The following is a 24399-nucleotide window of genomic DNA, read 5'->3' on the forward strand; positions in this document are numbered from 1 at the left end:
GCATTGTGTGAGCATGGTCACACTTAATCTATACTGTCTATACAAGTGCTGCTTTGCTTCCAAGTGCAATTTATTTTGAAGCAATGTCTGATAAAATTGTAAGTAAATTCCTTATTGGATTGTTGAAAAGTGCTTATTGCGGTGCTTGGCAGAGTTTTTCACTGCTGCACAGTGTGCATGGCAAGTCTATCTTAGCCCCGCGTCGCTGCATATGCTGACTGTTCAAAACGCCGGCAAATGAAAATTTGCAAACGCTTTGTTGTTGCACCCGCAAAATAAAAATAACTTTTTCACAAAAAACATACAATTCGGTGATTGTTTAAAGCGTGCAGAAAGTAAAGTAGCATCATTGGCAGCCTGTCGATGAGTGCGGTCAGTGAAAATTTGTTGCCACGGCGACGGCAGACAGACACGACGACGCGGGGACTGACACACAAACAAAGGTACAATGACTTGTAGATTTTGCAGCCAAAGCTGCGAACTGCGCACTGGTTGGAGGAGGGGTTGGTGGTTGAAGGGCGCAGGTGTGGGTGTCATTATGTCAGGCAAGTGGATATCGTGACCATAGCAGTGCAACTTGTTCTCTTTTTGGCACAATTAACACATTTATTTACATTTTGTAAATAATGCCAAAATATTTGGTACGGAAATTCGTTTTGCTGCTGCAGTCGAATGCGCGCCTGCACGTCGTACAGTGCAATACGTTAAGATCCGGCCTTTTACGCTAAACCAAAGTAGCGTAAGCTACGCTTAACAACAACAACAACAAGCGCAGCCATTTGGCCAAAACAACACCAAGAAGAACAACATGGCCAGTGCACCGCTGCTGCTCGAGCAATTCATCTATAGGAAGCGCAATTTTGTTTATGCCTTTGTGCGCCATCGTCTCTTTACGTTATGTAAACAATCGGTGTGATCGAGCATTATTCGATTTTAATTAATTATATTAACTAATTTATTTAAATACATACTGATCGGTTCACAGCTAATACGCGTGCAGTCTGCGGAGGGCATCAAACGCATCGAAATCTCGCCAAAATCAAATCTTAAACAACTTTATGACAGCGTACAGAACGCACTCAAAGTCGATGGCTTTGGTCTGTTCATGGAGCGTAGTTTTGCCACAGAGCTGCAAGCAAATGGCTCCCAGCTGGTGGGCAGCATGCTCAAGCATGGCGACATGCTATATTTAAAACAAATTGCGGGCACTTCATCACGTGTAAGTTTCCATATAATCGTGTGTTTCTTTCATAAGTAATTATCTTTGCCAACTTGCAGCGCACGAGCACCACAGCCATTGAGAACTTGTCATACAATAGCGCCACCAAATTGTCAACAGAGAAGCTTGGCAACAACCCACGTCCCTCCACTAACGTGATCGAGGATGAAGTTGATCTACAGCTGCTTAAATCTGATGGCACCATCAAGCGTGAACGCGATAGTAAGCTGTAAGTGCACGAGAGGAGGCTCGGAAAAAGCCGATATCGATAAGTAGGGCTATGGTTATCAAAATTTACTGAAAGTTTAGATATTAGTTGAAGAAAACACTATTCACGGTAATATATGTTACAATCTATAATGTTTAAAGGTTCTAAGGAGCATCCAGTGAATGTCTACACAAAAATTAATCGTATTTTAAGTTTTTTTTTTAATGAGCTGTGTTGAATTGCAACGAATTTTAACGTTTTTTTGTAATAATTTACTAATTCGTTTATCATTCTCATTTATTTGCCCCAGTTGCCATCACAATGCCAATGGTCGTTGCGTACACTGCTCCCCGCTGGAACCCTATGACGAGAGCTATCTCAAGGATCACAATATCAAGCACTTGTCCTTCCACTCATACATACGCAAGCAAACTTCAGGCATGGATCATGGCAAGTACTTCGTATTCGATGACATCAATTGCCGCATCAAGCCCGGCTGTCGGGAGCATCCTCCGTGGCCCAAGGGCATCTGCTCCAAGTGTCAGCCATCGGCCATAACGCTCAATCGTCAGACCTATCGTCACGTGGACAACGTTATGTTTGAGAATACCAAAATAGTGGAGCGCTTCTTGAACTATTGGCGCACCACGGGCCATCAGCGCATGGGCTTCTTATATGGCACTTACGAGCAGCATGCGGATGTGCCTTTGGGTATACGCGCCAAAGTAGCTGCCATCTATGAGCCGCCGCAGGAATCATCCCGCGATTCGATTAACATCTGTCCAGATGAGGGCGCCGACGAAGTGGATGCCGTAGCCAAGGCATTAGGACTTAAAAAGGTGAGTGCCTGCACAATTTCTTTATTGGATTTATTGATGAATTAAATTCTTGTGACAGATTGGCTGGATCTTTACGGATCTGATTACGGAAGATGCCAGTGCGGGCACTGTTAAACAAATACGCGGCATTGAGACACATTTTCTCACCGCTCAGGAGTGCATATCAGCGGGTGAGCTGCAGAATCGTCATCCCAATCCATGTAAATATGCTACAAATGGCACTTTCGGCTCCAAATTTGTAACCATTTGTGTGACTGGTGAGTGTTAGATCATAAAATAATACCCAGCTTTATTCATATACTATATACTTCCTTAATCTCTTTAAAAGGTGATCAAACTAAACAGGTGCACATGGAAGGCTATGCTGTGTCCGCTCAGTGCATGGCTCTGGTGCGTGATAATTGTCTGATACCCACCAAGGATGCACCCGAATTGGGTTATGTGCGCGAATCGACTGATAAACAATATGTTCCGGATGTTTTCTATAAGGTATGTGTCATATATATATATATAATAAATCCCAATATAATCAGATTGCTGATTGTGAAAGTGATTCGCTATTCAAAAACAGAACGATAAGTAGGAACTTATATTCACATCTTTCAAATCGAGCTATATTTTCTTCTCTAAGAATTTCATGTTGGGCCTAAATCTAACTTTTGTTTTAAAATAATAAAGCAAGAGGTGCAGGGAATTCAGGAAAAACTACATAAGGGGTTTTTACCTTGGATAACCTGTTCATAAAGAAAGCATTAAATGAAAATACCTGAATATATTTTAGACAAAAAAACATTCTACTACGATATTGAAATTTTGTAATGTAATCTGTTGACAGATCTAGATGAAAAGGATCCTGCCTTTAAATCAATTGCTGGGCTTTTGAAACAATCTTAATGTGTTTTGCACCCTCATTTTTTTATACCCTGAACCCATTAAAAATGGGTATAAGGGTATATTGTATTTGTGCAAAATCCAAATGTATGTAACAGGCAGAAGGAAGCATCTCCGACCCCATAAAGTATATATATTCTTGATCAGCATCAATAGCCGAGTCGATCTAGCCATGTCCGCCTGTCTGTCCGTCCGTCCGTCCGTCCGTATGTATGAGCACAAGGATCTCAGAACCTATAAGAGCTAGAGACTTGAAATTTTAGATGTAGATGCTCCTAGTTCCCGCGCAGATCTAGTTTCGATAATCGATAAATTCCGATAATCGATAACTTACTCCGTTTCCAAGCAATCGGTAAAAATCGATATCGACATCCTGTTTTTTTTAGTAAATTGGGTAAATAATAAGAGCTAGAGCCACCAAACATGATATGTTGCTTCTAGAATATTATAGATATTTCAAGTATCTTTCATTTCATACCTATCGCCACCTCCCCGCTACCACCCCAGAGCTATAAATCAAGTTAATAACCCAACTTTTATTGCCAACCAATTTACACCACAATTTAAATGCGATTGATTTTTTCAGAATACACAAATATTCTATGGTGCAATAAGATATACTGTAGAAAATTTCATAAAGATCGGTTAAGAAAAACCAAAGTTATATGCAACTGCGCAATTGAATGGGGCAGCAGCTTTAAGAATTTCTGTATACATGTACGCACACACATTCATGCGCGTCTGTTTCGCATTCTAATAGCATGGTATTTGCATCTTTTTTTCTGTAATGTTATTTTAGTTCCTTTTTTATCATAAATACTTAATTGTTGGTGTGGCTGCTGAGTAGAGGCATAGCAAGTGGCGCGGTCTGTCGCGAGTTCGAGCCCTACCGGGGAAAGTATTATTATTTTTTTTTTGCTGGTGTGGCTGTTGAGTAGAGTCGACAGTAAGTAATGCGGTCAGTTGCAAATTCGAGCCCTGCCAAGGGAACTTTTTTTATTAATTTATTTGGCGTTGGAATAAGAGGGTTCAGGGTATCCCCTGGTCGGGAGCTCAGAACCTTTTACTTGGTTAATAATAAATAAAGACAATTGCTGGAACAACATTTATTGAAATCTTCAGCTTTTACATTTTTCATTGAAACACATAGAATTCAAATAACTGGTTTGGATTTGCTATAAGCATATATGCGCGTATATATAGACATCAATAACTTTCAAATTTAATTTATTATATTTGTATTTTTTGGCACATTTATTTTGTGTGCTTGTAACTGTGTTTCAAACAATCAACCTATTATCTTCGATTTGATAGTTTGAATCGCTTGTCCAATTGTTAGTGCCAAATTGAAATGGCCAATTTTTCGTCTCCAATTAGCGAGCTAATGTATTTGATTTGTAATTTGTACGGCTCATCAATGCTCTGAGAAGCTTTATGTAATTTATCGGTACGTGGGGGAGTCGTACGCTCCATTTGCAAATATAAATAGACACTTAAACATATACATTCAGACGTTAATACATGTAGATATTTTGATCATGTTCATAACATTTCAATTGTAAATATTTCAAATGTAAATATAATTGCATAAATATTGCATGTAAATATAATAGTATAAAAAACATAAGAAAAACTGTAAACAAAGTCACTTGAAGTGAGATTAAGTGAGCTTGAATCAATTAAATTTAAAATCTTTTCAACATAAGAACAGAATAAGTCTGTCTGTTGCGTTTCTCAATTTTATATCACATTCCAAATATCCGACACAACGTTAACTTTCATTTGCATTCAGCATTTCCCAATTGTAAATCTTACATTAAGCATTAAGTTTGGGTTCCCTCGTTTCTTCTATTCGTAACAGTTTTCTTCTTTTTGTGGCTCTATCCTACGATTGAATTTCAATGCCTAACTCTATAAAAATAATTTTTGAATAAAAACTCTAAACAATTAAAACAAAAAAATGGAAAAAAATGGAATAAACTGACGAATACAATGTGTAGTATAGTCTATGTTAGTGTATATTAGGAATATTGTAATTTTCATTTTGATTTATATTTTTATAAATTTATTTCCTTATGTTTAACTGTATATTTGGACTAAAATGTTCTTTTAAAGTAGTACAGCTCTTGATTACTTTCAAACTTGGATGGTTTGTTGACTAAGTTTAAAAGAGTTTTCTCATAAATATTTTGAATACCTGTGTTTCACGGCCTTAAATTCAGTTTTATGTTGTTTTCCACTTTGATTACTTTTAATATTTTGATATTACTGTATGCATTGTTGTTGAACAACTAAATATTAAATCCTTTCCGATATATTATAATATTAAAATGAAATTGAAAACCTCTAGATGTGTCTAAAATGGATAAATTTTTTCAGGTCTAAAGTAAAGAAATTCATAGATATTCGATAGATCGGTTGTTGCAAACAATTGTTTGCAGAGATTGTAGTTACCATAAACTCAGATTTATCGATGAATGTTTCAGCTTCAAGAAATACATTATTGTAGTACTTAGAACTAATACAACATTTAGTTAAAGTCCAACTTTGTTGCAAGCAATTTCTTTCTCCAGATAACTCCGTAGCGCCCAACACCTATTCGTATCTTCCTATAAGTATCTTTCTCAAAATTTTAATTATTTCTCTTTACGGAAATTACTTTTGTCTACAGAAAGTTAATCTCCTTTGCTGTTGCAGTAAACATGTATTTGATCTAGAATAGGTCCGTGTCTTCTACTGCATTTCAAAAAAATTTTCAAAGTCATCTTCAAATGCAATTATTGCAGGTATTACAAGCACTAAAAATATAATTGATAGTATAGTGTATGTGTATAAGCCAAATCTGTTTTTATATATCTTGTTTGGGAATTAATATATTTATATATATTGTATATATATTGAGATCTCATTAAAAATGTTTCCATGTATATTCGAAAGTTTTTCTCAAAATATTCACTCAAGTTGGTTTAAGTGTATTCCATGTTTAGTCTTGTGCTAAAGTTCTTCTTCAACTATTTTTCTGCTCAAAATGATTACAGGGTATCAGTCGCGTTGGGCCGACTTATATATGTTTACGTTGTTGTCAAAATTTCTGGTAAAATTTCTTAAAAAAAAAACTTGTATCCAAAATTTGTGTGTAGTGTTATTTCTTTGATGCATCTTCACAATTTTTTTTTGGAAAATGCTTGTCAAAGGAATTTTCTTATCCATGCTAAATACCCAAAAAAATATTGGTTGTACGGATTATACGTATACATATATATATATATATATATATATATATATATATATATATATAGATTTCTTTTAAATATATTCGCTGGACTCTGTCGCATTGGTTATGTTTTATAAATCGTTTTGTAATAGTTTTCTTTGAGCTGGGCTGAGCTGATAGAACTCGTAGGGTTGTCAATAATTTTCTAAAGGATTAAGCAGAGTTGTTAGGGGTGGGGAAGGGTTTTCACTAGCAAATATTTAGAATCTGTTGTTGCGATACTCGCCACAATTCTTGATAAAGGTGCACTTCGTGGGCCGTCCAGTTGCACTGGACGTGCCGGCTATCTTGTCCAGCACATCGATCCCATCCATAATGAAGCCAAATATGGCCGTAAAAGGGAGCCTCTTATAGAGCACCATGCGAAACTGGCTGCCCACAGATCCACTATTATCGTAACGTTTCTGGCCACGTCGCATGCCCACTGCTCCGCGCTTCGGCGGCAACCCAGTGTTATCCGGTATAAAGAAACCACCATCGATGGCTGCATAACCGCCACGCCCATTCTGTAGCTCAAAGTCGCCAGTGATAATGCTCTCATCGCCGCAGGCCTGAAATACGGAGCAGCCTCTATAGCCAAAGCCACGCTCGTGCAGGATCAGTGCGCGAAAGTTCTCTGCCATGCGCGGTGCCACATCGTTGCGCACCTGGATAAGCACACGACCCACTGGCTTGCCCTCCATGACCATGTCCAGATAGTAGATGGGATAGACCATGGAATTGGGACGACGGATTAGCCGCACTTGAGCAGCTGCGGCTGCGGCTGTACCAACGACAGGTGCGGCTGCAACAGCGCCTGGGGCAGCCGCAACTGCTCCTGGGGTGGCTGCAACTGTTTCTTGGGTGGCTGCGGCAACTGCTGCAGCAGCAGCAGCTGCAGCTGCGGATGTGCTGGGCATATCGAAGTCAAAATCGACGCTTTGTGGATGTGATTCTACTGTCAGTTGCAAGCTTTGAGTGCGCTGCGTCATGCAGAAAATTAAATTGGCAGGCTGTGCCACATCTTTGCGTTGCTTTACTGTGCGCAGCTGCTGGTCTAGATTCAGCCGATTGTAGGTGTTGTCCTTAAATAGCAGAGCCGCCGGATTGCTGCACTTGTTGTTGGAGGTGTCACTGCTGCTCCTGCTGATGCTGATGCTGCTGGTGCTGCTGCTGCTGCTGCTGCGGCTGTTGCTGCTGTTGGAGGAGGAGCCACTCATGCCCTCCCACAATGTAGACATGCGAGGGTAATTCAGCTGCACCAATGGCAACCACTGCGGCTGCAACACTGGAGCGCCCCCCTGCAATTGCTCCGCCTCCTCAAGATCTTCTGGCAACAGCTGCCGTTGAATGGTGCACCAGTATTCATAGATGCAGTAGTTGGTTAGTAGAAGTTGCGGCGGCGGCTCCACTGTAGCCGGCACCGATTCAAATGGCGGCTGGCGCAGCGACATGAATCGGCGATTCAGTTGCTTAAAGTCCAGCAGCTGGAAGCCGCCCTCGCTGATGCTCGCGCGCAAGCGACACTCACGATAGATGTACAGCATCTGCTTGTGGAATTTATTGCACTGCACCTGCAGCTCGTTCAGCAGACGCAGCAGCTCACAGCGCGTAAAGTTGCCCCCGAAGATGTCATGCATCTGCATTTGCTCTGTGACGCGCAGCCACCAGTCGCGCATGTGGCACATGCGAAGAGTTGGCGCATGCTGCCGCAATTGCCGCTGCACATGCTGTTGCACCGTGTCACAGGCTTCGAAGATTTGGCGTAACAGCGACATATCGGCCGAGGCCAGCAATCCGGCATACGTAATGCGCTCCTCAATCGTCCTCAGCTCCTGGGAGACCAGACGACGGAACATATCGCACATGTCCAGCTGACGCGTCGTCTGATGCTCATGATGCTCGCCATCCACGATACAGACACGGCACAGCAGCCGCTGACAGGTGTGGCACCATGTCGTATTGGGCATGGCATGGACATTGCAATGCTCGTGGGCGCCGCGCCGCTGTCTATCCAAACCCCGCTCAATGAGCCAGTTGCGCCCGGCTGAGTCGGTCAGATTGCTGCTAGTCGGCTGCAATCGTTGCTCCGTCTGCATTTGCATCATGGCCATGCCCAGCTGCAAAGCCGGCAGCTGTTGCAGCATAAACAGCAAACCCTCATTGGTGGGTAGCGAACCAAAAGCCGGCAGCGGCGTCTCCTGCTCACATTCGGGACATGTCACATTCAGGTAGCCAGCCAGCTGCTCCAGACAGCCGGCGCAGTAGCTATGCCGGCAGTTAAGATCCTTGGGCAACCTTGCGGCAACGCTTGGGTCATACATGCGTCGACACAAGCTGCAGCTAAGCAGCTTTTTTAGTGGCCTTGGTAAATCCATGTGCTGTCTAGAGAGGCAGAAAAAAAGGAGAGAGCAAGAGAAAACAAGACTTTAATAGTTTCAAGTGCACAGCCAATTAATTGGACTGAGAACTGCCGCCCACATCCAAACCCACCCACACGCACGCATCCAACAAAGGACATCAAGCATCAGCAGACAAAATAAATCGATGCAGAGCCAATTTAATATTTATAGCTATATTTCCACACAGTTTGGTAACTGGCAAGGAATTATTTGTTATTGTTGGCATATTATAATAAGCCAAGTTAAGACACTCCACTCAAGCACCAGCCTGGCACTTGAATCCAGATCCACCTGAAGGACTCGCGCTGCTAGAAAGCGCATCTAATGAGCAATGCCATTATTTTCAACTCATTTATCCACTTGCAGAGTGTATTAAAGCTTTGATGGATTCACCATTTGGACTATTTATTTTATATATCCCACGTAATTGCTTTGTAAGTCTGTTGGTTACTGGATTGTTAAGGTATATGGTTGAAATTTATATGCATAATGCATAATGCACAACTATTTATTATTTTGTCTGCACATTTGTTTACATTTTTCTATTAAATATAAATATAAATATATATTCGAAATCCGTTTATTGGGAACTCTACTAACCATTCACATCTGTTAACAGGGATCTAGAGCTTTCTCTTTTGATGTCGCATAACAGATATAATTCGTGATATAGAATCAACAGCAGACAAGCAACTTTAAATGAATCTTTTAAATAAATGCATTTCTTGAAATAAAACAATACCTTAATAAGCTAGAATTTTCTGATAATCCTTAATAAGCCTGGTCCCTAGTATCAAAGCGAAGTTTAACTGTATGTAAATATTCTAAACTTTCTATGTCATTTTTAAGTTGCCCACGGTGTGTTGCCCGTTGCCATTCGCCTGGGCTAACAACTTAAACTCTGTTGCACCGAGTGTGGTTTACTTCAAGTTAACAAAATACAATCAAATAACTAGAAACAAAAAGGAGGCAACAGATTGATCAGCATTTCGTTGCCAACGACAAATTAACGACGGGCGTCGTGAAAACTTTTAAGGCCTTGCCGTGTCTGTGTTTGTATCTGTCAACGTTTTTCCACTAACTTTGTAAGCTTATTTAAAGCTTACAATGAATTATAATATTTTGGTTACTTGTACTTTTAACGCCACTTAATTTTGGCATTCTATTAAATGACTTCCCCTTTAGGTAGCTTTGTTTAATAGAATTGCATTTGTACTAAATATTATAAATCGTATGAAAAAGACTAAAATGTTAGTTTACCATCGAAAACTTTTCCAAGTAGTTACGTATAATAATAAAAAGAAAAGAGAGTCGATTGGGTCGAAGGGTTATCACATAAAAACACAAGCGTGTGCACACGCACACACAGGCCCACATGCATACACAGAGACACACACACACACACACACAGAGAGAGAAAAAGCTTCATTGTTGCATTTGTTTGATTCATGCTGACATTCTCATGCAATTTTGATATTTTCCTGTCGGATTGATGACATTCATATGAAAGGGGACGAGCCAGCAGGAAAACAAGTGAGGCCAAAAGATTCCGAGAATATTTTTCATCGAGTTGTGCAGTTCATAAGAATTGTTTGTATTTCAATGAGTTGCTAGAAACGTAATTTGTAATATGAGAACATGCTCAATCGAAAATCTATTAATAAGTATAACAGAATTTACGTTTGTATTCGATTTCAGCGAGCACGAGGCAGCGCAAATAATATACCTAATTAAACACTTTTTGCTTTGTTTGAGCCTTGACCAACAAATACACAGACACACACCCACGCACATAAGCCTTAAAAGGTTGACAAATGTTGCGTAAAAAGCGTACACTTTACCGCAAAGCACCCTCTTTCTATTCACCTGTTCAAACAAAATGGACGCAACACCTTTATTAAGCTACTCTTATTTTAAAGGAAAGGAAAGGAAAGCTGTGGCCATTTACCAAAGAATTTTTACGCTCTAAATATTGAATATAAGATATCTTGGTTCCTTATTTGCAAAAGAGAAAGAATTATCAGCGTCGACTTCTCTATATATCAATCCTCTGATGATGATACAAATTTCTATTTAGTGCTACTGAACATTTCGTTCAGTCAAAGATTATATGCTAGCCCCTTTTCTTTTGTTTATTTTTATACCCTGAACCCATTAATGGGTATAAGGGTATATTGTATTTGTGCGAAATCCAAATGTATGTAACGGGCAGAAAGAAGTATCTCCGACCCCATAAAGTATATATATTCTTGATCAGCATCAATAGCCGAATCGATCTAGCCATGTCCGTCTGTCTGTCCGTCCGTCCGTCTGTCCGTATGTATGAACGTAAGGATCTCAGAAGCTAGAGACTTGAAATTTTAGATGTAGGTGCTCCTAGTTCCCGCGCAGATCGAGTTTGTTTCCGATAATCGATAACTTACTTTGCATTTGATGTTGGAAGGAGAGGGTTCAGGGTATCCCCTAGTCGGGAGCTCCCGACTAGAACCTCTTACTTGTTTCTTTTGTAAATATTTTGTATAGTGAATTTTAATATAAAAATTGTCTTTACTTGACAGTCGGGCAGCGATGCGGCGAGCTTTGTTCGGTAAAAAAATGAGAAAAGATTTTAATTTAGCAAGAATAGATATGCTGTGCAATAAAAAGTGATGCAAGTCTGTTCCTACTTTATATTTTTTATATAAAAGTCCACTTGTCAGGAATGTCATAATATGATGCATTAACTAAATATTTCCAATGCATAGTACTGCAAAGTCTATTTATTCGCACATAAGGGTATATTGTATTTGTGCAAAATCCAAATGTATGTACCCATAAGGTATATATATTCTTGATCAGCATCAATAGTCGAGTCGATCTAGCCATGCCCGTCTGTCTGTCCGTCCATCCATCCATCCGTCCGTCCGTCCGTCTGTATGAACGCAAGGATCTCAGAACCTATAAGAGCTAGAGACTTGAAGTTTTAGATGTAGGTGCTCCTAGTCCCTGCGCAGATCGAGTTTGTTTCCGATAATCGATAACTTACTCCATTTCCAAGCAAGATATCCAAGATATCGATATCCTGTTATTTGGGCAATTTTGGTAAATAATAAGAGCTAGAGTCACCAAACTGGACATATAGTTTCTAAAATAGAATATATATATTCATTTGATGTTGGAAGAAGAGGGTTAAGGGTATCCCCTAGTCGGGAGCTCCCGACTAGAACCTCTTACTTGTTTTTCTTCTTTTACTTGCATTTTGGTTTTCTGCTCTTTTGGTATCTTTTCACGTGGCATCAACATGTTGCTGCTATTTGCTCTCACTTATCTTCTTCTTGTCTCCATCGGCATGATTTTTCCAGCTTTCCTTTTTTCAGTTTATACTTTTTTCCCCTCAGAACTATGCAAATGCCGTAAACAGCAGCAAATATTTCAGCGCATTTTTGTGTATTATGCATACGCCCTATTACTCCGCCCTTTTAACGAATATTGAATACATGCTTTAACTGTCCATTGGCATAAGTGCATGTTGATGGCACCTCTCATTTTTTTCGGAAAGACTTTTTATGACCTTTTCAAAAGAAATATAGACCCTATGGCATAGAAACGACAGAACAGAAAGTTAAAGTGCGTTCGAGTATATATAAATTATTATGTGCTGTTAAATATTTATTTAGAGTTGGTCAATTTCGATTCGATATCTTTTTCGCTTCTAAAAGAACTTTAAAATAAATGTTAAAAAATATAGAATTTGTTTCGATTTCATAAAACATTACAAAGTTAAACAAAAATTCGCAATCAAAATATCTACAAATCTATCTAACATATATATACAGTAAATGTCTGTGATTAATAAAATTATATAAATAAATAGATGAAAGGCTTTATAGTATAGCTTAGGAAAAATATATTTATTTTTCTTGATTAATTTTTTAATATATTTTTGTTGCCACGAGCCAGTCCGGAGCTTAGTTTGTTAGAATTTATTATTTTCTTTATTACTTATTTATTTTGTGTGTTTCTATTTTATTTATTTATTTACTTGTGTTTCTTTATTTATTGTATTTTCTTCATTCATGAAATTTCTACCATTCATGTATTTTATTTATTTATTATTTTTTCTAATATTCAGTTTAATAGGTTTTTTTAAATCAAAGTTAAAATTATTATAAATTTCAAAGCAATATTGTTGTCATGATCGACTGATTAATTTTTAATATAACAGTTTAAATATCAGCACTCTATACTAGCAAAATAAACCCCTAATAGGAAACCTAAAGCCTCTTAAAGTGTTTCTTTGTGCTGCCTACTTTTGGGCGACATTTACTTAAAGTCAAGCGAATTCTTGCAGAGCTCACAATTTCAGGAATTTGTTGAACGACTCGCCAGGCTCTGGAACTTGGGCATAGCTAATTGACTAGTACCAGTCAGTGAAATAGAAAGAGACAGGGATATATATATACAGAGTGAGATGGCATAATAACAAAGGACTCTCTTTAGAAAGTGTCACCTATTCACTTAAACTATGTTGGTCTAGCTGTTTGTTCACAGATAACAATAAAAATGTTGCCTGTCGCCTGCCGTCAGACAATATTGTTTAAGCAAACACGCACATGTGCACACAGACAGACGCACACAACACACACATGAGCAATACTTTGTGTGCGTGTGGGTCGATGATAGAGTAGTCTGTCTCCTTCATTCTCTTGTTCTCTCCCCTTTGTTTTTGCTAATTTATATATCTGGTTGCAAGGCTTTGCATATCACTCATACGACGCGTTGCAATGAGCCTGAGCTCATTATAACTTTAAATTTATTAAATTAGTTGCAAAGTTTAATGGATGCGCTGCATATTGAAAGGCTTCTGGTTCAGCTGAAATTATTGACAGCTTTTTTTTTGAGAGATAGTTCAGAAAATAGCTCAGGTTCATTCTACTAAAAAAAATTAACTAAACTTAAACTTTAATTAGAAAACTTTTTAGCTACAGTGCATTAAAAGTTGTCTCAAATGCATGAAATTTTCAGTTAAGAACGTTGTGTTTATTTAACTGGAACTCGGAAAGTTCGTGGAAATATGTTATTTTCGAAAATATATTTAAATTTAATATTCCTCCTTAGTTCAAGATACATTTTAGAATGTGTTAATTAAAATTTATATTTCTTTGGGAAAATATTAATGGATTTTACTCCAACATCTTTAGGAGCTTTCCTTGAAAATAAAAATTAAAATAGAATTCTAACTTTATTTGCAGTTTTGGAAATTGAATTCGATTTACAATGTGAATTGGTTTCCCAGAATTTTGGCGGGATTTCAGTGCAGCTTGGCGAAATCTGATCGTATATGTAAATTGAAACAGGATGTCCTTTCCCCTTGTACCTTTAACAAATTGACTGCCCCGTCCACTCATGCAATTTGGAAGCATATTATAGTGTGAGGCTACTCGGAGGCTTCTCGAATATGCTATAACTTAAGCGCGTGGGCTTAAACATGCCCGCACTTGCAACTCCAAGCTGACACTACAGATTTCGCACAAACGCCATGAAAAAATGTTTTAAAGGAAACAATAATAAAAACGAAAAAAAATATATGATTCATGTTTTACGCTACGCAAAAAATGTGCATTTAACAAACATGTTGAAATATTTGAAAAGACAAGACATGAGTTAAAACACACGAGGAGCACAGACCAGCCCCCACAAACACGCACACTCATTAGTACATACCCGCAATAGACACACAATATGCTCACTCGCACACACACTCGCACACATCAACACGCAGCTAACCAAGCAGCTTTTGAAGAATTTTTTTATTGCAATTTTTCCTCTGATTTATTCAGCGTTTTTGTATTTGTGTAACAGGCAGAATTAAGCATCTCCGACCCCATAAAGTGTATATATTCTTGATCAGCATCAATAGCCGAGTCGATCTAGCCATGTCCGTCTGTCTGTCCGTCCGTCCCTCCGACTGTCCGTATGTATGAACGCAAGGATCTCAGAACCTATAAGAGCTAGAGACTTGAAGTTTTAGATGTAGGTGCTCCTAGTTCCCGCGCAGATCGTGTTTGTTTCCGATAATCGATAACTTACTCCGTTTCCGAACAATCGATAAAAATCGATATCGATATCCTGTTTTTTGGGGAATTTTGGTAAATAATAAGAGCTAGAGTCACCAAACTTGACATATAACTTCTAAAATAGAATATATATATGCAGTTGATGTTGGAAGAAGAGGGTTCAGGGTATCCCCTAGTCGGTAGCTCCCGACTAGAACCTCTTACTTGTTTTATTCTGTGGTGAAGCTCAATTTATAGACAGCTGTGTCAGCATTGAAAATATAAATACAAGCCCATTTATAAATTCGTTTATTATATACAAAGCTTTAGATGAATATTAACAGACGAGTTGTTATAGCCATGTCTCTCAGTTTTAAATCAAACTGGCAGACACTTGGCAATTTTTCGTATTTGTTCTAGTAAAAATATCAGAAGTGCATATATATGTTTGTTAGAGTCGGCCTGATTGGACCAGTATATCATATTTCTGCCATTAGAACTATTGTTGGAAAATTCAAATCTTATAGCTCATACGCTCGTTAGTTGAATTATTATATATAAGAAAAGCAAGCACGACATCTGAGAGCTGTCTGCAAAGGGTATTCAAGCATGGGTGCTATGTAAATAATATATTCTGGTATATTTTTCTATTGATTGGTAGCATTCGAACACTTAAAGCTGTACAAAATCTTGGGCTTGCGAATTGAATTTGATACGGATCTAAGGGCTTGCTGTGCGCGTGTTGCACTGTTACTGCTTGGGTTTCAATTTGGGTTTTGTCTATTGGCATTGCCATGGCGAAAATATGTTGCTTTCTTCTTTTGGCAGCTTTTGAAACGTAATGTTGCATTATGTCAACTTCTGTCTGCCGCTTATTTGTCTCTTTCGCACTTGCTTAACTTCATCCCAACTACCCTGCGTCAGCGGGTACTGTCGCAGCATATGAATATTTTCTATCTATTTAGAAAGCCTCGGAATATTCTAGAGTACGCGTTTTCGTACACTTTCTCAAGCGATTTCAGTTCCGCTTGAGAACCCATGGATCAATTATAACCTGACCTGACCTTTGGCGATGGTCACATGCAAGCAAATAGGTTTTTGACATGTCTCAGCAGCTTTTTGGCATTAAAAAACGAATCCCTAAATAGCATTAAATAATAGACACTGACGGCCTCAGTGTTGATAATGGTGGGTTTAGTTAAGTAGGCTATATTCACAAAAGGTGAAATTATAGTTTTTTACTTTATCAAGTCTATTTTAATTGTAAACAATTTCAAGTTAATTCATGAGTTATATAAATGACACAGCTTTAAAAGATTTATACATAACTAAGAAAGAAATCAAAACAAGATTTTTGAATGAAATCCTTAAAATTCTTTATAATGACTCTCCTGTTTTCCCGTATTATCGCATTATCGGACACCACCAATTAAATCTATTTATAACGTGGTAAAAATTGATTTTGTAAGTCTTAGGTTTTTAAGCACACATTTCCACATTCTTTTTTTTTTGCTGTGGTCAACTGCCACAATCCTTTTATCCAGGATATCCATCAATATTTACGTCGATTAGCACTACATTTGACAGATTGACTAGCGCTGGGATTTAAGGGACATTTAAATGTGTGTGTCGTGTGGCTCGCGTGTGGGGTGTGGGCCAGTTTCCCTTGCCTGTCATCAATCAAAAATGGCGACGGCTCGTAAAAGTATGCTAATTATTTGATAACAAGACACACGCAGTGAATAATCGGAGACTGTGTGTTTGTCGGTGCGTGCATTTGAAAATCCTTTGGCCAATTCGGAAAAGCTCTCTCTCCCACAGGTTTCATCATAATGCGCACTTGCCCTTCCTGAAAGCTCCTGGCGGAATAATGTGTTTACTATTGGCAATGAACAATAGAAATATTAACCACATATACACAGATTAGTTTGAATAAAGATAAAAGTAGTGTGCCAGCACAGTGGCTCAAAACAGTATGATTCGCAAGAATAATTTCCTGCTGTGGTCTTTCTTTCCTTTATCAACAGTAGCTTTTCTTGCTATATTTAAACGTAGGTGATTCGGGCTTTTATTTTTGGAAAAGTAAATTGAATACACTTATTTCGAGGCAAATTACTCACAGTCAGGCAAGAAAATATTTAAGTTCTTGAAGTATTAATTTGTACTCCTCTTTAAATCTGTATTCCATTATCCATATTAATATGTCTTTGCATATGTTTGTTCCGATTCGTGTCACCAATTTGTGTACTTCAATTTATTTTTCCATATTTGGTTGTCAAAGTAAATATAGCAAAGTTCACGGAAACTCAAATTAACTGCATTCATTAATTTCGAATGAAATTCAATTAAATGATATCATCAGATGAGACAATGCAAATTGCATGTATTTATTTGACATTTAGTCAATATTATGGGCCCAACAAACAAAACAGAAAACATATATAAATAATAATATATACATATATATATATATATATATATATATATATATATATATATATATATATATATTATTATATATATATTTGTAGGTATGTTGCAGTCGGGTGCAATCGACTGCGTTATACTTGTTCAAGGGCCAATGGAAGCCTTAAGTATGCTACCCACAATATTATTTTGGATGAATCCATCTTTTTTCCAACTAAGGTAACCTTAATTTTAAAAATTTGAAAATACAGATTTTCCTTAATTTCCACACCATTAGTCGGTGTATAATAATAAAGATTATAATCATATAATCTGAGCAATTTTCCTGTTGCGAGTATAAACGCATAGTATTCCAAGTCTTAAGAACATATTGCATCCATATAAACAGACAAACGGACGAACGGTCATTGCACAAAATTAATGTACTCTTTTTCCTTTGTGAGCGTGTATAAAAACAATAGTAATAAAATTATTGACCACAATATTGGCAAATAGCTGCCTTTAATTAAATTTCAGCTGAATTTTAGAAAAGTTTAAATCAGTTTGTTGGGGAAAATGTCATTATTTAAACCCTATTGTTGCTGACAATATCTATACTAGTATAGTATGCACTTTAAGTATATACCGTAAATTTAAATTGAAGTTTAATTTATTTTATCGTTGAAAATATTTACTTAGAGAATTTGTATTTTGTACCACAAGACTGTGTCTTTATTTGAAGAAAAAAAAAAAACAAAATATTTTGTAAACACAACATGACTGATTATTTTGGTCAAAAAATTGATAATTTTTAATATGGGATAACCCGCTTTGACTGATGAGTAGTAAATTTCAATAACGTTCACCATTTGTACAATCGTTGGTTCTAGGAATTCGTCAATCTGCTGCCCATTAACAACCTTGAATTGTGTATTTGCCGGACTAAGCTCATAAGTTGTATATCGTGTTCACATAAACGGATTTGTCCTGTTTTGCATGCGCTGCCACGAGTATAAAGCATGAAGCTGCATTTGCATTAGAAACTACGTGGGCGTTCAGGGTGGTTGTATACGCAAGCAAATTCTAATTGGATCTCGTATGGACAACGGCAAAAACTAGGGGCTGCTTTGTATATACACTATTTATGCCCCACTTACAGAACTCAATGGAATTCAATTAACTTACTAAGTGGACGTCCATGCTTTACAACTGAGCATAGTCAAGCGAATAATTCATTGAATTTTGAGCTAATAACCAAATGCCATTGTTAACAACCATTAAGGGATAAACATAAAGTTGTGTGTCCAGATTGTCTAATTGGATTATGGTCACAGCGCAACACGTGCGAGCCAAGTAGGTGAAATAGTCAACTCTTAGAACGTTAATGAACGCTAGGTAGGAAATTTACTGAACAAAACAGTTTTAACTAGTTTTTAAAATGTTCACAATTTTTTTATTTGAGATGCATAGCAAATTGCGACAAATCCACCCGTCAGGATGGAAATGGCAGTCAACGGAAAAAAGTTAGATGAGTAAAAACCACTTGACATGGGCAAAACCGGGTAACACATAATTGTTTAAGCCTTCTAAACAACTTTTAAGCATACTTTTTTAAAGAACACAAAACATGGGCACGCAAGTGAATGGGAATTCAAATGTTTTTCAGCCAAATTCTCTAAAATTCTAAAATTAGACGTACGTCGCCCTTTGGTTGCATGCCACATAGTTGCACATTTGAGTAACATGTTTTCGAAATGGGAAGCTTACCTTTTGCTGTTACACTGTTAATATTTGAAATCAATTTGTTTTCACCAACTTGCAATTATTTTTTGCGCTTAAATTGAGTTTTAAAGTTTTCTGAAATCAGCTCTGCTCTTGTTAGGCTACTCAAATAAACGTTTTATGCCTTAGTTTGATTTTTAAATTTATTTATATATATATATATATAAATATATATATATATATATTCTTTGATTTGTATAAGTAGACATTTATTTGGTTTTTGAAAAGTCATTCAATAGTTTTTCACAGTGCACTTGCTTGCCTTTTTTTTATTGTTATACGAAACACTTGTCCGTTATAGGAATTTTAACTGTATGTTGATTTGTATATTTATTGTCTTTCCTTTCTAGTTTTTGTCCTTCTGCGTGCATTTACATGACGTAAAAGCTTTAATGATTTTATTCTCACTTTTTGGACTAACTTTCTTGATTTTATTGTTTGTCGATTTTTGTTTTGGCTCTGCACTTTCAATTTCCGAGTCTTGTTGCTGTTGCTTTTCTTGTTCTTGTTGTTGTTGTTCTAGTCTCTCCTGTGCTTGTAGCTGCTGCTGCTGCTGCTGCTCGTAGCGTCGCGCCCTGAATGCTGCATTACTAATTTGCCAGCTGCTGGCAAATACGCGCGGCGGCTTTGTATGGTGCCGTTGATAAGTGGGCGCTGCGCTGGCCATACCAGCACTCTGTTCCATACCAGTTGGTGTTACCGTCGAGGAGGCAACTGCCGTCCAAAACATAATTATTGTTGTTTTGGCCGTTGAGCTGAGTGAAGGGTGTGAAATGACCTCTTTCCCTCTGGCCGTGCATGATAACAGGCGAGTCTCGCACAGAAAAGCAACTAAAACAAATTTCTAGTCTGTTGTTGTTCTTCTTCTTACTGCTGTTGTTGTTGTTGCAGCATTGCGTGCTGTCGCTTCGCTTCGAGTGCGTTGAAGAGCTTAGCAGCTGTGTGTGCGTAGCGTTCGGAGGTTCGATTGCAAGTGCAGTGCGAACCCATCGTAAGGCGCTTTTATAGCCAGCCAGCATCATGCAGAGCGAAGAGAGCCAGTACCAGCTGTCGCTCTCTTAGTTCTTGCTATGCGAGAGTTTGGGTGGCTTACCCTGTTACGCGCTCAATGTCAATGTCAAGTTTCGTTGCATTTTGCTCTCCGTCTGCGCCTCTCCTACCCTTGTTCGCGCTACAGCTTCTTTGCTTGGCCATCTGTTCAGCTTTTGAATTTGACTATTGTGTGTTCCGGTCAATTTGGCACGTATTAACAGTTAATTCAGCAAATGTTTTCTATCTTGCTGTGTGCGTGTGTGTGTGTGTTTGTTTGTTGGCCCTGTAGGTATTTCGAATGCTACCTGCAGCAATAATTACTCCTATTAAAGAAATATGCTTTGGTAACTGGAAATTGCATCCGCTGCAGCTTAACCTCAAGTCGTGTGCCTGTGTATCCTTTGGCTAATCAAGCTGTAATTACTTTGTCAGATTTTTCAAATTTTTGTGGTCAGTGAAAATATCAGTAAATCAAATTGGTTGACTTATTTTCACGCATTCATAGTATATGTTAAGATGAAAACGAGTTGTTTTCTAGTAATATTACGACAAAAAAAAAGTTAAAAGAATCTGACATAATATGGAAATCCAAGCCGAAACCAAAAAGTAACCTTCATGAAAATTATTCATTCATGTATTGTAAAAAGCAAATACGGTGCCAACACTACTAATGAACACTCCTATTAGGCGGAAGGGTTTCTCTTAATCTTTTGTGAATCGGGCCATAATACCCATTCTTCCTGAATTAAACTATGCTCTTTAGCGGCGAAAGATGCCCCGACTATACCAGTTCGTCAAAGAGAGTTTTTACTGTATTTATAAGCTTGTACTTTTGATTGAACTGCCAGTACATTTTTGTGGCATCTTTAAGGCGCACGTTGCAGATAAGACGCATTTTTTCTGGCTTTATGAGTATGTCTGTGTGTGTATGTGTGCCTAATATATGCTCATGTTTATGATACCCTATACAAAATAATATAAATTAACTATTTAACTTAATATCAGCAGAGAGTCAGACGCCGAATGAGTACTTACTTTAATTTAAATCCATTCAAGAGGTTCTGTGTGGAGAAAAATGAAAAACCATGGTCGTTGTTAGAATGTTTGTAAAGGGGGATTTGGGAGTATTTTTCAGTGGCATTTTATTTGTAAACGATAAGATTTATCAAAAATCTAATCAACATAAAGGAGTAAATACAGCTAAGCATATACTAAATCGCTCTAATCTCTCAATTTGTTTCTGTTTTGTTGGGCAAAGAAGAACCTAACTTTCTTATCAGTTTATCAGCTTGGACTGTCTAGCCTAGTTGATTTTGACACCGATGTAATTCTAGCTGTCACCATCTGTCAAATTCATCTTCATCGCCGTCTACATGGTCAACGTCATCGATAATAAACTTATTTGTTCGAACAGATGAGGGTGGTGCTCTGCACCGTGCACTTAATTTCAATTAACTTTGCTCTGTTGCACTGAAAATGTTGCACATGCGGTTCGCCGCAACTGTCCGCAAATGTATTCTGCAGTATCCTTGTGCAACGGGTGTGAGAGCAAACACATGCCGAGATTGTTGACAGTTGCGTTTGGGCTGCCTCCCATAACCACGCCTACGTTTTACCGAATGAAGCACACATAATTGACCACACAATGCAATAAGGGGAACGTAGGACGAGTCCAGGAACTGTATGTCGCATGTGCAAAGCAAACGTGGGAAGCATAACAAAGCTCATCCTGCCACATGCATTTTTTTGTACTTTTTTTGTATATTTTCTTGTTTATTCTACCTTCAGCTGATGCGATGGCTCTTTTGGCTGACCAACTTTCACTAATTGCGTTGCCTGGCAGCCAGTTTTTTGCGCTATCCTTAGTTGAATGAGTGGCAAACGAATGGAAGGTCAAAACGTGTTGCGTATCCGAACTGCATGGAATGCGAGAATTCCCTTTCGGTTACCTACTAGCGTATTATTCAATCAGTCTAGCCTGAAAAACTTTGCAGCCTTCTACCAAACAGAGTCAGTATCAATTCTAAAATGTGCAGAAAAACCTGCCAAATTCTATTTCAAAACCGGTCAACAGTCCATAAACTGATATTCCCAGCGTAGCACAGTTAGCGCGGGCATCAGGCCGCGCCCTTCCGTTTTACTTTTAAAGCAATGCTTTTTAAAAAACTTGTTTGTATTATATTTGATTTTAAATTTTTTGGTACCAAGTCTTTGCATTTTGGGAATAACTTTTCCACTCCTTTCACCGATTCTAGGCAATTCCATCTATTTATCGCCCAAAACTAATTGATTTTACGATAAGTTTGAAAAAAGTCTCTAGTAAACTTACAGAAACATCTTTTAAAATGTGTGTTAATGCTGATTGTATATAAAGGATCAATTAAACATAACTTATTCCCATACATTTGCTCGTAGAATTGACATCTTAGCGTTATTTTAAGCATAGAAGGTGACTGTTGTAATAATATCAGCTCTCTAGGGCCACAAAGCTTGACTTTCTATTAAAAATACACTTCTCAATATATGGAGAAACTTATTAAAATCATTGCTAATTTAAATCCACTAATCAACGTGAAAATTGTTCTATATAAAAAGTGACCATAGATTTTATTTTCAGTATAGTTGAAATATGTAAAATTTGTCATATTAAAAAATCCTTACCTTGAGCGAGTAAAAATAATTCTTAAATATTTCAAATGTGATATACATGTTTACCATAAAAAAAAACACTCAAGAAATGCTTGCATATTATTTCGTTAGCTGCGCACAAATTAGCTGTCAAATACTTACCTTTAGCCTGCCCAATTCGCTGCATTTGTTTTGGTGTGGCGCTGCATTTTACGCCCACCTGTTGCACATGTGAGAGTTTGTTGGCCACAGCTCATGCCTAAGACCCGTGTGCAGCTGACACGTTGCGGCTAGCCAGAAAATCTAAATTTAAGAGAGCGCGCTCTTACCGCCGTATTATCGAATCTAGGCTCTCTTTGGACTTGAACTTTGTTTGCATGCTAAGTCAGTTGTCAGTATGTGCGTGTGCGCGTTTGTTGGCCTGACTGATGCTAACGACGATGACGTATGCGTGACTGCTTGACTGACTTTGACCTGATAACCCCTGATGCCGCTGATGCATCAGCTTTTGACCAGGCCATGTGACTGTCTGGGTTGCACGACAGCGTCTTCTTGTTGCTGAGCCGAGCGAACAGGTTGTAAAACTTCGCACACGTCACTTCCTGGCTGTCTCCTGCTCTCAGCATGTAGGTCACTGGGGCCCAGCACAAAAAAGAACGCAAATGTAAAAAAAAAAGTGAGCGCACCTGCGGCCCCACCACCCACTGCAGCTTATAAAATAAAATACAATTCCTTAAGTGCTTCCATTTATTTTAAACTGATTCTCTTTTATCGCATACAGGAAAAGGATCAGTATGGCAACGAGGTGCAGCGCCTGGCACGCCCACTGCCAGTGGAGTATCTGCTGGTGGATGTGCCCGCCTCGACGCCGCTGCAGCCGCAGTACACATTCACGGAGTACGACAAACGCCAGCCATTCCCCATTGAGAATCGCTATATTGATGGCCATCTGCAGGACTTTAATGCGCTGAGCAGCTATCTTTCGGCCTGGGCCGAGGAGGACTTCCTCGAGGCTATCTCGGACTTCCATTTGCTCATCTATTTATACAAAATGGACATGCTGCCGTTGCGTCAGCATATGGGGCCGCTTCTGGAGGCGGTGCGCGCCAAAAATCCGAACAAGGCGGCCGATTTCAAAGGCGAGGAAGTCTGGAAGCTTCTCGAATCATTGGTCCAGGCCAGCTCAACGGGCAGCGGGTAAGTTGAATGCAGACACACACATTGTTTTATTTCAGACACAAGCTTACCTTGGTTTTTCCTTGACAGCGGCACCACCAGCTATCCGAGCGGTGCAGCAACGAGCGCTGGCGGCTCTGGCGCTGATGCCATGGATCTGGATGCCAATACCTGGACCTGCAGCCACTGCACCTTCATCAATCGCGGCGAGCTGACCTCCTGCGAAATCTGCTCGCTGCCCCGATAAGGATACAAATAGTTTACAGCGTGCTCCAGCCGTCAGCTTAGCGCGACGAAATTCTGGTGTTAAATGAAACTAAAGATTCAATCATATTTACTATATTATAACAAAGGGGCAGGAGGACAGGCGCATGCCGCACGCGTTCTCTATAAATGTAATGTGTATAAGAATTTTATAAAAAAATTTAATTTATTTTTAAATAAATTTAAATTGTTGAGTATACTACAAATGGTCAATGGTGCTTACTCCCTGGGCTCTAGAAGACTACATTTTCAGCCTGCAATTAG

The 24399-nt window shown here is 38.5% G+C and overlaps 1 protein-coding gene across 3 annotated transcripts; it reads left to right on the plus strand.

The window, feature by feature from the left end:
- The first annotated feature begins 12 nt into the window (after positions 1–12).
- On the plus strand, positions 13–24341 carry LOC115763628 (nuclear protein localization protein 4 homolog). Of its 3 annotated transcripts, none has more exons than XM_030706255.1 (8): positions 13–98; positions 986–1219; positions 1279–1448; positions 1738–2266; positions 2325–2523; positions 2595–2755; positions 23477–23892; positions 23962–24341. In XM_030706255.1, the coding sequence occupies exons 1-8, from the start codon at positions 84–86 to the stop codon at positions 24116–24118; spliced, it is 1881 nt and encodes a 626-aa protein (XP_030562115.1). In that variant the 5' UTR covers positions 13–83; the 3' UTR covers positions 24119–24341. The 3 variants fall into 3 exon arrangements, with proteins under 3 accessions (XP_030562115.1, XP_030562116.1, XP_030562114.1); XM_030706254.1 differs by lacking the exon at positions 13–98 and adding an exon at positions 741–910; XM_030706256.1 differs by lacking the exons at positions 13–98; positions 23477–23892; positions 23962–24341 and adding exons at positions 718–910; positions 14044–14317.
- Positions 24342–24399: the final 58 nt, after the last annotated feature.

The sequence above is a fragment of the Drosophila novamexicana genome, unplaced genomic scaffold (genome assembly GCF_003285875.2).
Source record: "Drosophila novamexicana strain 15010-1031.04,08,12 unplaced genomic scaffold, DnovRS2.1 tig00000770-arrow-pilon, whole genome shotgun sequence".
NCBI classification, from domain to species: domain Eukaryota; kingdom Metazoa; phylum Arthropoda; class Insecta; order Diptera; family Drosophilidae; genus Drosophila; species Drosophila novamexicana.

What these genes read in the sequence shown, in the direction of transcription:
- LOC115763628 (XM_030706254.1), top strand. Translation starts at nt 809, where the DNA reads ATGGCCAGTGCACCGCTGCTGCTCGAGCAATTCATCTATAGGAAGCGC. An exon ending in TTCCGGATGTTTTCTATAAG is followed by an intron (nt 2,756 to 23,476) that starts GTATGTGTCATA and finishes TATCGCATACAG; the next exon opens with GAAAAGGATCAGTATGGCAA. An exon ending in GCCAGCTCAACGGGCAGCGG is followed by an intron (nt 23,893 to 23,961) that starts GTAAGTTGAATG and finishes TTTCCTTGACAG; the next exon opens with CGGCACCACCAGCTATCCGA.